General features: G+C 38.0%; 1 protein-coding gene across 1 annotated transcript in view; it reads left to right on the top strand.

Moving 5' to 3' along the window:
• The window catches only part of Ap1g1 (adaptor related protein complex 1 subunit gamma 1), a 92,058-nt gene that overhangs the window by 31,303 nt on the left and 45,791 nt on the right, over window positions 1–14,964 (top strand). The window contains exon 3 of the mRNA XM_050143491.1: window positions 11,779–11,903. Coding sequence (XP_049999448.1) covers window positions 11,779–11,903 — 125 coding nt within the window. The remainder of the gene's footprint in view (window positions 1–11,778; window positions 11,904–14,964) is intronic.

Genomic DNA, 14,964 nt, shown 5'->3' with positions numbered 1-14,964 from the left:
TTCATGTCTTTAATTTCCTTTATATTATGCCCATAAGAGGTTCATATCTTGATTCTCTCACTTTCTTGTTTGAGTAGCAGCCATTCTTGTTGAATTGTGTATAACAGCTGCCCTGTGTTGCATTTTATTTGTCAGATGGGCTGTTTATTATTTTAGTCAGGAGCTGTATGGTGGTCATTGAGCTCGTGAAGTATGGCACGTTTAACTAAGGTGACTATTAAAAGGAAAATAAAATTTTCTTGAGTACTAATTCAGTTATTGGACAACTTTTAAATGTGTTTTAAGCAACTTGAATACGTGAGTCTATCAATTGTATATTTTATGAAATTGAAAACAGTTAAAGCATTTCGTCTGAAAATGTATACAAATTGAAATGTGCTGTAAGTGTAAAGTACATACTGTATTTAGAAGCTTCATACATAGAAGTGTAAAATATTTAATACTTTCTATGATGATATGTTGAAATGATACTTTAGATAAATTGGTTAAATAAAATATATTATTAAAACTAATTTCACTTGTTTCTTTTTAATTTTTAATGCAGTGTCTAGCATGATGCTGTCAATAGAAACAAAATGTGAAGAGCCAGGCATGGTGGTGCATGCCTATAATCCCAGCACTTGGGAGGCCAAGGCAGGAGGATTGCTGCACTTTCAAGGCTAGCTTGGGCTATATAGCAAATTTTAGACAAGCCTGGCCTACATACTAAAACCATGTCTCAAAAATGCCAAGAAGAAAAATTTAATGAGACACATAAAAAATGTCAAATTTTTAGTAGCCACTTTAATAAAAATCTCATTTAAGTTTTACAGTAAAATTTTACCTTGAGATAGGTAAATTGTCTTGAAGATGAGTTCTTGTCCTATAGAGAGGGAGCCAGAAAAAAAAATTAAATTCAGAGTTTTAAGTGACTTGTTTAAATTCATTCAGCTAGTAAATACTAGACTATACTTCAATCTTTGTATCACAAAACCCCATTCAGTTTTTGGGTTTGGTTAAATTCTATAACTAGTTATTTCCATTAAGTTTGTTTATTTTATTCCTGCCAAACCACAATGTGACCAAGAGAGTAAAAGCTTCTAGCATCGATTTAAAAGACTAAAACAATAGTTCAAAGTTAGAGTTAGGAGGAGTGACTCAAAACAGGCCAGAGTAGCTGTTGTTGAGTCAGCCAAAGCAGGAGAGGGGTTTAGTTCCATGGGCCAATGCCAGAGTCCAGGAATAAGCCTGCAGGGGCCAGGCTGCCCAGGGTGAATTCCACCTTTCCTATTTTCCTGAGTGATTTGGAACAAGATCTTTGACTTCTCTCCCTTTTCTTCACTCTCTTCCTCTCTTCCTCTTTATCCTGTTTTGTCTCCTCCATCTTTTTCCTTTTAAGATCTTTGACTTTTGTGTGTCAGTGTCCTCATCTGTAAAATGGAGACAATCCTAACCCCTTCTTAGGGCTTAGGATTATTATTTATATAAGGGCTTAACTTATTATTAGTAAGTTAATAAATGTTAGACATTTATGTTTTGTACATAAAATGTTACCTATTTTATCATTTCCTGGAGGAGAGCAAACAGCTTTTGGAAATAATGTAGTCTACGAGATTGTCTTCCATAGGTCTTTTATCATTAGGGTTCCTGTCAGTAACAGTACCCCTTAATGTTTTATACCAGAAATAATAAAACATTTCCATAGGTGCATAACCTTTCACTTGTGTGGTTTAGACACAATCTTATTGTATATTAATTTGTGTGTGTGTGTGTGTGTGTGTACACACCCCACAGTGCACACGTGACAGTAAAACGACAGCTTGCAGGGATTGCCTCTTTCTCCCTCCTCCATGTGGATTCAGGAATAGAACTCAGGTCTGTAGGGCTGGTGACAATGCCATCTTGCTGACCACAAGTTGAGTATCTAAAGTGTATTTTAGAAGTAGAAAATTTGTTCCAGGACCAAATTTTTCTACAGTTCTGATTTGGAAAATTGTTTTGAATTTGCTGCAAATATATAAAAATGAAGGAACTTCACATAGAAATGTGGTCTTCTACTATAGCTTAGAAAAATCAGAAGCTTTGATGCATGTTGCCAGGTGGTAGTCAGAGGGCTGGGCATTGTTCTCTGTGTCTCCCTAGATTCAGCCTACCTGCTTTGTCTGGTTTCCTGTGTGTGAGTCATCCCTCTGTCAGTGTAGCATCACTGTCCACTCCTTCATAAACACAGTGCTTGCCATGTATTTTAAGAGACATTTATCTGCCGGTTCTCTAAAGCTTCTATTCTAAACAAACATCATCCTTTACGATTTATGTGACTGTCTGTGCATATGTGTGCATGTACATGGTTTCTTCTTTAATTTTTTTAACAGTTGTCACAAGGAATTTTTTTTTTAAACAACTCAGTTTTTATTTGAGATTTGCTTATTTTTGGTATATGTGAATGAATATCTTAGCTGCCTGTATGTCTATGTACCATGTGCATGCAGTGTCTGACGAAGCCAGAAGAGGGTGTCAGATACTTTAGAGCTGGAGTCAGAGCTGGTTGTTAGCTGCTTTTTTGGTCCCAGGTCCTCTGGAGGAGCATTCAGTGCTTTTAATTGTTGAATCCCCCCCCCCCCCAAGAAATATAGTTTTATATATGTTTTTTGCCTAGCAACATTATTGAACTTAGAGTTGCTCTCTATGTCATTACTACTATTGTTTGAGAACAAAGGCAATTCTTTTTTCCTTTATCATTCTCAACACTTTTTCATCTGCTTACTCTACTGTGTGGGTACTACATATTAAAAAGAGACAGCACTTAGGAGGCAGAGGCAGGAGGATCTCTGTGATTTGGTGGCCAGTGAGCTCCATACTAGCCAGGACAATATAGAGAGACACTGTTTTACACAAAGTGTGTATGTGTGTGTGTGGGGGGACCAGTGCTATCAGGCATCCTTATTAAAAATCTTAAACCACATATTATGACTAAATATGGTGACTGTCATTGACTTTAGGTAGTTATCCTTTATCATGTGAAAACCTTTAATATTTAATCTCATAAAATGCCCTTTCACTGGGTGCTGAAATAATCATGATTTTCTCTTTTAATTAATTAGTGATTTTTATTAATAGCTACTCTGTATTTTCCTTTGTAGTTTTTCATTTGCATTGCAGATTGACCTTACCAGTATTTGAACACATATATTAGCTTGTTTTGTTTTGTCCCTTAACATGTCCTAATAAAGAGGAACTGGGCAAGTAGCTCAGGTAGGAGGGTATTTACCTAGATAAATGAAGTCTTGGGTGATGATGCATACCTGTAATTCCAACACTCTGGATCAGAACTTAAAAAGTCATGCTAGGCTTTATAGAGGCCAGCCTGGGATATATGGGACTTTTCTGAAGAAAAAGAAAAAGAAAAAGCCCTAAAAACAATGATTGGACCATTAACAGACCCAGATTGTGATCTCCAAATGCTATTCTATTTTTAAAGAGCCTGAGCCTATTAGAATGACGACAGGTCCTAAATGCATGTTAAGAAGTGTATAAAGCAAGTTAGAACCATTATTAGTCTGTGTCAGGGACCAGAAAGACGAGCTACAGAGGTTGTTAATAGAGATTTCAGTAGTCATTGGAAGAGGCTGTCACACTCCCAACTCCGATAACTGAGTGCTGAGGTTAATAGTATAATTGATTAAAAAAGATAAGCCCTTCTCCAGTCCAGCATGTGGGTGTTGAATCCAGGCTCTAGAGCTTGCTAAATGTGTGACCAGCCATAGAAGTTCATCTTCAGCATCAAGCAAGTTAGCACCCATGAAAGCAAGCTAATATTTAAACGAAGTTGGTCATACTTAAAAAAGACTACAGAATTAACTCATTTTGAAACTGATCAATAGAAGGAAAGAAACATTTATTTTTGTTTTTCGTTTCAATGTTTCTTCTGAAAGAATTGTTGGTAATCTGATGATCCATATAGAGAAGTTGCCTCTTAGAATTTTTGGTTAGCTGATGAGAGGGGAGTGTAAGGGAATTAGACTATTACATCTTGCCACACCTGGTGATCTGAATTACTGCTGATGTCTGAGGAAGGAAAATGATAGAGTGCCCCCTGATGAAAGTGAATGTTGCTACCTTAGGGCGGTACATTTTTGCAAGATCAAATCAAAACAAACCTTTCTGAAAAACCAGCACCTGATCAAGCTGTTTAATTGTATATAGTGGAAAACAGTTCTTGTCCATTATGCAGAGACAGCATAACTGTCTTCATTGCAGCATTGTTTTTCCTAGTAAAACATTAGTTTTAAAAAATAGGTAAGTTTATATCCACAAGTAGGCGGCACAGATAGGAGTGTACGAGTGTACGATACTGTAAGTGTGAATTAGAGTTTGTATTGATGGGGAGTGAGAAGATCAGGTATATGATGTATTTTTGTAATGTTTGAAGAACCCTTTAAGCAGCTTTTCTACATGTATAGTAGGGACACCAGTTCTGGATGGTTGGTTACTTCTGAAATGGAGAGGAAGCAAAAGGCTCTGAGGCTTAACAAGCAGAGGCTTCAGCTGAAATTATGATATTTAAGAAAGAAAAAAAATAAGCCAGGTCTGGTGGTACAGACCTGTGATCTAGCTACTTAAGCAAGATTGCAAGTGCAAAGCCAGCCTGGGCATCTGGTTTTAAAAATGGCTGAGGCCATAGCTCAGTTGGCACATGCCATTTGCCTTGAGTTCAGTTCAAATGGCACAAGTTCATAGTTCCAGCATCTGGAAGGTGGAGGCAGGATCAAAAAGTTCAGAGTCATTTCTTAGTTACGTTGTGATTTTGAGGCCAGCCTAGAATACACGAGATATTCTGAAAACAACAAAACAAAAAGATCTGAGGTTTATTAACAGAGTGATAGCCTAGCATGCACAGAGTTCTAAATTGTCGGGTTATCACCCAGCTCCCACATTAAGTAGTGCAAAATGTTGACTGATAAAGGTAGTTGGTGTATCAGCTAGTGTTAGAGTTTTTATATATTTTCGAATAAAATACTTTATAGGTATTTTTCTTAAGAGAAGTGATTCTTTTTTTTTTTTTTTTTTTGAGAAGTGATTCTTAATATGAATGTCAGGTTTTAGAGATTTTTTTTTTCTCTGACAAAGAAAAAAGGTTTCTTGTCTGTAAAGATGTTGCTGGGCTACATAGTGGTAATTGTAACAAGCTTGTTTTTTGAAAGTGTGTTTGTTAACTAGAGTGTAATTTTTTTAAATGGTAAAATAAAACAAATAGGCATAAAGCTCCATTGTTAAATTTTCAAGCAAATGCACATGTGCTCCTGACTTCCTGTAAGTTTCTTCTAAAAGCTAACAGATTGGAGCACCTTTTTTCCCTGGACAGCCATCTTAAACACGGATAAAATGGGACATTGGTATTTGCTTCAGAAAAGTGTGACAAGACCAGAAACCTGTTGGATGCTTCTTTCTTTTTGGTATGTATGTGCTGGTGCATGTGGCCATGTGGGCTCATGTGGAGGCTAGAGGTTGATGTAGGTTATCTCCTCAGTTGCTTTTTCAGTTCACTTTTTGAGAACAAATCTCTTTCATATACCCGGAGCTCACAGTTTCAGCCAGAGTGGCTGAGTAGTAGTACATGCTTGGGATCAGCCTCTTGTGCCCTTGGCCTAGTCTTCCTCCCACCCCCATTTCTGGGATCACAGATACATGCTGCTAAGCCTGACTTCTTAAAGATTTATACACCCACCCACCCGCCACCATTTGTTCATGTGTGTGTGTGTTCACATGTACTCCATGACTTGTATGTGGAGATTATAGTTCATTTTGTAGAAATCTGTTCTTTCTACCATATGAGTCCCAGAAATTGCACTCAGCTTGTCAGGCTTGGTGGTAAGCTCATAAAAACTATTTTACTTTATGTGTATCAGTGTTTTACCCAGATGCTTGTTTCTTTTTATGTTCATACTTGCTGGATAGCCTGGAACTGGAATTACTGATGGTTGTGAGCCACCATGTGAGTGCTGGGAATTGAACCCAGGTCCTCTGCAAGAGCAGCAAGTGATCTTAACTACAAAGCCATCTCTCCAGCTCCCAAACCTAATTTTTTACATAAAGGTTGGGGATCCTCATACTTACACATCGAACACTTTACCCACTGAGCCTTCTCCTCAGACCTAAAGTTCTTATAAAAATTTATAGCCGAGCGGTAGTTGCACACACTTTTAATCCCAGCACTCGGGAGGCAGAGACAGGTGGGTCTCTGTGAATTTGAGGCCAACCTGGTCTACAGAGCTAGTTACATGGAGAAACCCTGTCATAATAATAATAATAATAATAATAATAATAATAATAATAATAATAATAATAATAATAATTCTGTTTTGGTTTGAAGTTTTCTTTTAAAAAGGAATATTAAACATCATCTAGAACAAACAGTCTCAATTTAAAGTCTACTCTATCACAGTTTCCTTGAAGTAGCCAGCCATGCTGGTACATAGCTATAGTTATAGCATTTGGAAGATGGAGGCAGGAGGGTCGAAGAGTTTAGGGTCATCCTTGAGGTACACAGGAAGCTGTAGTTGAAGGTCAGCCTGGGATACAAGAATTCCTGTCCCAAAAAGCTGTAAAACCAAAAATAAAGAATTTCCTAGAACTGTCCTATACTTTGAAAACTGCCTGCCAGTTCTCACCAGTCCATCTTAAGAATCATTCCTAAGCTTCTGTGCTTGTTCTGGAGAGGACTGATAGCTTCAAGTCTCTTAGACTTGCTGCTAATGGCTTGAATGCATCTGCTTAGGACGATTCTGAGGCTGTTTCAAAGATCATCTACAGAGAATTAATGATTCCCTGGAAGACAGTGATGGGAAACCCATGCCTGCCCCTAAGTGGAATTAGGGTAAAAGTGGTCCAGCTCTTAATTTGGACTGATTTCTTTCTAATCCAGTATGTGTTTTGTAAGGAAATAGGAGCCTCTCTCTGATCGTTCTCCCCACCAGAATTGGGTACCCTTGTTTTCATAGTATCTTATGTGTAACGACTGTGTGTGTGTGTGTGTGTGTGTGTGTGTGTGTGTGTGTGTGTGTGTGAGAGAGAGAGAGAGAGAGAGAGAGAGAGAGAGAGAGAGAGAGAGAGAGAGAGAGAACATTTATTATATATTTCCTTTGAGTATCAATATCTGGCACATTGGTTGCTACATTGCAGGAGTTTACTAATTTAGAGCAGGATGTGTTTAGGGATTAAGCTGGTGGTAATCATACCATCTCAAAACACTGTCTCCCAATTAGAAGCAAATGTTAAAAAGAAAATCAGGGAACAGGAAAGAGATCATTATCAGGCTTTGAAATTAGAGGTAGTAGAGAGGTGGAGATTCCTATGGAAAGGCAAGTATACCACAGTGTAAGTTAAATAGTGATGTTGGCAAAGGGGAATTTGATAGGAGGTATAAAGTAATTGCTAGCAGAAAAAAAGCAAAGCTTTTGTGGGGATTAGGGATTAGGAACAAACACACAGGAGCTTTTACAAGCACCTGCAGCAATTATACAGGTCTCATAATAATCAGTCTTCATGAATTTCTCTTAAAAGACTGATTCACCCCCCTCTTAACTAAGCATTACATCTTCCTAAGATTCTAGTGTCTTACTTTGTAAAGTGTTCTCATACTCAAATGAGTTTTTGTTATATTACCATTCATTATATAGAAGTAATTTCCCCCTCAATTCTGTTAGCTTTTCTAACCACCAGCCACTTCCATTTCTGGTCTTTCCCTCCCTCCCTCCCTCCCTCCCCTCTTTCTCTCTGTCTGTCCGTCTGTCCGCTCCTCCCTCCCTCCATCTTTCAAGATGGTGTTTCTCTGTAGCTTTGGAGCCTGTACTGGAACTTGCTCTGTAGACCAGGCTGGCCTCGAACTCATAGAAATCTGCCTGCCTCTGCCTCCCGAGTGCATGAGTAAAGGCATGTGCTACCACCGCCCAGCCCATTTCTGTTTTCATTAATGAATTATTCTTCCCTAGTCTATTTTTATTATTTTTCCTTGGAATAGGTAATGACAGTGTAACTGATTCTAAATTTGAAAGGTGCAGGATTAGGATAAAACTCTTTTTTCTATTATCTTTCCATCACTTACTTGTTCCGTAGGCCACTAGTGGCTCAACTTCTTAATAAACATTCTTCCAGATACATAATGTACATTGTCCATCTGCAGGTGATTGTAGCACATTGTTTGCATTGGGCACTCATCTGTCCTGAATAGTAATCCATATCAGTATATCAGCATCCTTACTCAGGGACTGAAGAGATGACTCAGTGGCTAAAAACTGTTCTTGCAGAAGACCCAGGTTCAATTCCCAGCACCCACATGGTGGTTCACAACTGCCCATAACTTCAGTTCTAGAGAATCTGATGCCATCTTTTGACCTCTGTAGATCCCAGGCAGAGATGTGGTGCAGAGATAGACACTCAGGCAGAATACTCATACAAATTAAAAAAGAATTTCTTGTTGGGTGGTGGTGGTGGTGCACACCTTTAATCCCATCACTTGGGAGGCATAGTCCTGTGGGTCTCTGAGTTTGAGGCCAATCTGGTCTGCATTGAGTTCCAGGACAGCCAAAACTTTACAGAGAAATGCTGTCTTGCAAATCAGCAACAATAAACAAACAAACATTAAACTTCTTTGGCCTAGGGCATGTAGCTGCATGATAGAGTACTTGCCTACCTAGTTCTCAGAAGACCCTGAGATCAGTTCCCAGCAACAGAAAAAAATATGTTTTCGTTTTCCCTCCAACTTCTATGATGTGTTCATAGTAGTATATTTTGCCCTATAGGCTTGCTGACAGCCTGATATTATGGAGATATTTTCTCAATTGAGGTTCCTTCCCCTCTGATGATTCTAACGTGTCAAATTGACATAAAACTAGTCAGTACACCCTCTTCTACCCTCTGAGGGCAATCCACATGCATGTATACATACATACGTTTGCATTCAGACATATGCATAAAACATAAAAATAAACATAAAAACATAAAAAAAATTTTAAAAAATATTTATTTATTATGTGTACAATATTCTGTCTGTGTGTATGTCTGCAGGCCAGAAGGGGGCACCAGACCTCATTACAGGTGGTTGTGAGCCACCATGTGGTTGCCCGGAGTTGAACTCAGGACCTTTGGAAGAGCAGGCAATGCTCTTAACCACTGAGCCATCTCTCCAGCCCCACAGAAAATTTTTTTAAAGTCACTTTCTGAGACAGGGTCTCTCTATGTAACCCTGGTTATCTTGGAACTCACTTTGTAGACCAGGCTGGCCTGGAACTCAGATATCTGCTCACTTCTGCTTCCCGAGTGCTGGGATTAAAGGCATGTGCCACCAATCTCTGTATAAAAATAAATCTTAAAAGTAACATCTTCTTCTATGCCAGGCTTTTCACAACCAAAGATGGCTTTGCTTTCAACCACAAAATTGGATGTGAATAAAAATAATCCTTGTCCTTAAGTATCTCTGCATGGTGGGGATTTATACGTCTCTTTAACCACCTTTATTGAAGCTTCTTTTATAAACCATATAGCTCATGCTTTTTAGTATGCAGTTCAATATCTTATAACTTAATTTGTGTTTGTTTTATGAGGTTAACTGTATTTATTTGAACTGTTTTTGTTTTCTATGAATTGTCTGGCCTAATCTTTTTTTCATTTTAATATTGGATTTTTGGTCTTTTTCCACAGTCATTTGGTAGGAGGCCTTATGAATGTGAAATGAATTGCAAATATGTTTTCCAAGGGGCATTTATTTGTCTTTTGAATTTGGCCACATAGTTTGGTATAAAAGTCAGTTTCCTTTTAAGATTGTCTGGGATATGAATATAGTGAGACTAGGGTTGGGGAGCTAGCTTAGTCAGTACAGTGCTTGTGCAGCCATCATAAAGAACCTGAGCTTGGTCTGTAGAACCAAGTAGAAAAATCTGGGTGTCTTAGTGTGCCCTTGCCATCTCAGGGCTGGGATGCAAGACTGGAGACTCCTTGGGACTCACTGGCCAGTTAGCCTACCCTAAGGCCAATGACAAACCCTGTCTCAAAAATAAAATAAAATAAAATTAAAAAAAAAAGTGAGTGCTGGCAAGATGGCTTAGTAATTAGGAGTGCTTATTGTGTAACCATGAGGACCTGAGTTCAAATCCCAACCTACTTAACAAGCTGGGCATGGTCTCATGAATACCAGTAACTCCAGCTCTGGGGTGGTGTGAATGGTGGCAGCTCACAGAAAACAAAAATAGCTCAAACAAATGAAATTCACCTTTATGATTTCCAAAATATATCTCAATAAAGAAAGAAATGGTGACTTGTGTGACAGTCTTAAAACACATTCCTAATGATATGCGCGATGCCTAAAAGAGTGTGGCTTGCTCACTAGATAATTTAAATAAAATGCTTATTTGCATAATATGTGGAGTTGACCATGAGCAAGGTTCAGTAATGATAATGGAGACTTTTGTGATATTTGAATCTTGGTATTTTCTTCCTTGACAAAATTGTTGTAGAATTATTCAATGGAATGTTTGAAAAATAAACTTAAAGTAGAATTTTTGATACAGTGTGTTTGAGAGGTAGTGTGTCATATAGCCCAGGATGGCCTCAGACTTGCTGTGTAGCTGAGATTGATCTTGAATTGACCCTTCTGCCTTCATCTCGGCCATGCCCAGATTACAGGCCTGCCCTACTAAGCGTGCTTCAAAGGGAAACTTTGCTAACATTTCAGCTTCTGATTGTTTCCTTCACCAGCAAGGCCCTTTCTGCACACATTGACGTCAACTTCTATTCAGAAATTGTTTTTAAATTTTGAATAGAATATGTTGCAGGAAGGGCAGGGCTGCTACTTCCCTCTTCTCTCTCCTGCTCCAACCCCCTTTACAGAAAGTTTGCTTTCTCTTTTGATTCTGGTCTTGGGATCTTAGCATTGTAATTGTAGTCAGTCACCTAACTTGAGGTGCTTTAGTAATTAACGGGTATCTGATGTGGGAGTGTAATTTAAAAGCCTCTCTTTGGGAGTTTGATTCGTGGATGTCCTTTGAAAAACACTAGCCCAGAGGGAATGTTTGACTTTTTTTTTTTTTTGTCCAGATGAAACCTGAAAGTGTATCTGAGTAGTTGTGACTTTCAGGAAAGGCCCAGTCTCACTTATAAAGGCTCTTAGCCCTGAAGAGTTTAGTTAAGGGTAGCTGTCTTTTATTGTTTTGTGACCCCCAGGACATCACACATGCTAGACAAGAGCTTTTCCAATAATTACCTGAAGAAGAAAAAAAAATATAGAAGACATTTTAGATTAGTATCACTATGGCATTTTGCTCTGGAGACTTTATTTTCTTTCTGCGTTTGATTCCTTGGTTTAAACCCTAAATGTAGTGCTTTCAATGTTATATCAAAATTCTTGAATTCATTGTATATTTTGATTTTTAAGATACTATTGAGTGCTTTATTTCCAGTTGTTAAGTGTTCTGATTCTCAAAATAGAACCAAATCTTTGAAAAAGATTTATTGTTTTATGTGTATGTATGTGTGCAAATGCCTGAGGAGAGCAAAAAGGGGAGTCATAGTCCCTGGGTTGGGAGGTACAGGCAGTAGTGACCTGCCTGATAATGGTCTTGTGAACCCAACTCAGGTCCTCTGCAAGAGCAGCAAGTGTTTGCTTGCTCTTAATCGCTGAGACATACAAATTCAAACTCCAGTCCCTGTGAATTGTGAATTAAAAACAATGCTTTTCCTTCTCTGTTCACCCCTCTTTTTTTCTTTTTTGTTTTCCTTTTCTTTTTTCTTTTTCTTTTTTTTTTGTAGTTGGAGTGCCTCAAGCTAATCGCCTCACAAAAATTCACAGACAAACGCATTGGGTATTTAGGAGCAATGCTGTTATTAGATGAAAGACAAGATGTGCATCTTCTCATGACCAATTGTATCAAGAAGTAAGTCTTACCTTTTCCTTCCCCCATAACAACTGCTTTACTCTTTTAAGGATTTCTTATGAGAATAAGAATGTCTACTCACTGATTTTTATGTTTACTGTCCAGAATATATTTGAGCATCTCTTAATTGTAGCTAATATTGTAAAGATACTAAACAAAAGAAAACGAAAGCATTGCTGTATCTATTTGGACATAATACACAATTAGCAATTAGATAAGCATTTGGATATTTTTAGAAAAGAGAAGAAAGTACTAGTGAAATCTAGATTTTCATATTTCTTATTTCTAGGATGTTAGATACTATGAATAATGAAATTTTAACTTTTTAAAAAATTTCTATTCTGTAGTCTGAGTAAGGGGCTGAAATTTTAGTAGTGTGGAATTGTACTCATCCTCTGTAAAATATTAGATTTACTTTATTATTGTGTGTATTTATGATATGTGTATGTGAGGGGAGAGTGGTCATTGGAGTGTGTGTGTAAGTCAAAGAACAGCTTTTGGAGTCGGTTCTCTCGTTTCACCTTTACGTGAGTTTCAGGGACTGAACTCCTGAGGTCATCAGGCTTGTGTGGCAAGTGCTCTACCCATTTTTGAGCCATCTCCCCAGGCCTGAAAATATTTTTTTGAGACAGAGTATTGCTGTGTGTGCCTTAAACTCCTCTTACCTCTACAGTGTTAGGAATAGAAGTGTAGTTGTGTGAAGCTTGACTTGGCCCCCGGAACTTGGTACACAGCATCTTTTGAAGTAGTGCTCCTTCACGGATGCAGTGTACTTCTATTTCTTTACCTTGTGGAATGACCAAGGAAGACCTGCTGTGTGTGTGGACAGATGAGAGGATCCTGTAAGAAGTTAGCTGTTTTCTCCAGACCCTCTTAGAATATTCTGTGAGATGGCTACAGTGGTACGTGCCTGTAATCACACCACTTGCAAGATTCAGTCAGGTGATCTCAGATTCAAGCGTGGGCTGTTTGGTGAGATAATACCAACAAACAAATAAAAAAAGAAAATAGAGGGCTGGAGAGATGGCTCAGTGGTTAAGAGCATTGCCTGCTCTTCCAAAGGTCCTGAGTTCAATTCCCAGCAACCACATGGTGGCTCACAACCATCTGTAATGGGGTCTGGTGCCCTCTTCTGGCCTGCAGGCATACAGACAGAATATTGTATACATAATAAATAAATAAATATAAAAAAATAAAAAAAAAGGCAAAAAAAAAGAAAATAGAGAAATTCTGTTAGAAAGTTACAAAAATTCTTCAAGTCTTAAATGGTCAGAAGTACCTTTTGGTTTTGATTTTACCAATGAATTTATTATTTAAAATTTTCTTTTATTTGTAATATTTTTATATTTGACGTAAAGTAGAAAGGGGATAGGCATTAGGTCTTTATAGACATTTAAATTTTATTTTTCTTTCCATTAGAACTGATCTACTTTAAAAATTTCAGCATAATAGAATAGTTAAAAATGAGAATTGCATTGTCAAGTGTAGCATTCAAATGCAGTCTGTAAACTTAATTTTGGGAAGGATTGTTTTTCTTTGGGGCATGTCCATGAAATATGAGTAGTGAACATACCAAGTTGGCTAATGATTTAGCTTTATTGCATTGTATGCCTACAAACCAGGTGCTGTTGTAAGCACCAGGGTGGCGAGTAGAAAAACATGAGCAGTATCTCTTAGTGACATGAGACTACATCCTTAAAGGGTCATCATGGTTGTCTTCCACATTTGCTGTAACAGGGCTGTTAGGCAGTTCTTCTTCTTTGGTTCTTTCATGGTCTGTTGCTCTGTTATTAACCTTTCAGTCATGTGCAGATAAGCTAGCAGTTCTGCCCAGCAGCAAGACTTGTTAGAGTTAATACCAAACCAGAGCATAGGCTTGTAGCTTGATAAAAGTTGAAAACTGAGGCACATCGATAAAGAAGAAATCTTTGTATTTTTTTCTTTATTTTGTAATAAAATTTTATCTGGGTGTGGTATCACACACCGTTAGAGTCAGATAGATCACTGAGTTTGAGGCCAACCTGATCTATACAGTGAGACCTTGTTTAAAAATAAAACAAACAATCACCCCCCCCCCCCAAGATGCTCCTTTATAAATGCTAGACTGCCTCAAATTCTCTATGTCCAGGCTAGATTTGAACTCAAGATTCTCCAGCCTCAGATTCCTGGCTGCTGGTGTTACAGCTTGTGACACGATTCTCAGCTTGTGTTAGGCCAAATCTCAGGTGAGTTCAGGAGAGGATGTTTTCAGATAATTGAGAGTTGATGAGCATTTCATTTTAAGCACGCATTATTCATATCTCCCTTGTTTGTTGGTCTGCTAGCAAGTGTGTGTGTTCAGTGTGTGGGTTCATGTGTATTGCAAGGCTCGCGGTGTAGCAACATACTGCTTGCTGCTTTACTTATTGGTAGAGGAAAACCTAAGGTAGTTAAAGATCTTAGAGTGAAGTCTTTTAAGAAATTGAATCTAATATTTTAAGAACGTGGCATTTTGAAAATATCCTTAACTATTGAAAATGAATACAAAGTCAATTAAATATTTGTAGGAGCTTGGCCTGTAGGTGTTAAAAACCATAGTTAATATTCAAACTTTACTTTAAATAATTTTATCTTAAATTAGTAAAATTAGTATAAAAGAGCAAACTTAACTTTTAAACTTTTTTTTCTTTTTTAATTGAAAATAGTAATAATGGGACCAGGTGTGGTGGTGCATTCCTTTAATCCCAGCTTGTATGAGTCAGACTCAAGTGAATCTCTGTGACTTCGAGCCAGCCTGGTCTATATAGCAAGTTCCAAGATAGCCAGAGCTATGTAATAGAGAGACCCTGTCTTAAAAGGCAAAGCAAAACAAACCGAAACTAATAATGGCCTGGGGGTTTAGCTTAGTTAGTGGTAAAGTATTTGCCGTGTGTGTGTGTGTGTGTGTGTGTGTGTGTGTGTGTGTGTGTGTCTCAGTAACTCCACTTCCCCAGAGAATAATAGTGAACTATTGGTTAATATAAGTAAGTTTCCTTCCTCCCTCCCTCCCTCCCTCCCTCCCTCCCTCCCTCCCTCCCTCCCT

This window comes from Alexandromys fortis, unplaced genomic scaffold (assembly GCF_014885135.2).
Source record: "Alexandromys fortis isolate MF-2015 unplaced genomic scaffold, M_Fortis_MF-2015_v1.1 scaffold_1, whole genome shotgun sequence".
NCBI classification, from domain to species: Eukaryota; Metazoa; Chordata; class Mammalia; order Rodentia; family Cricetidae; genus Alexandromys; species Alexandromys fortis.
Note: the sequence above shows the minus strand (reverse complement) of the source record. Positions and strands in the feature narration are given on the sequence as shown.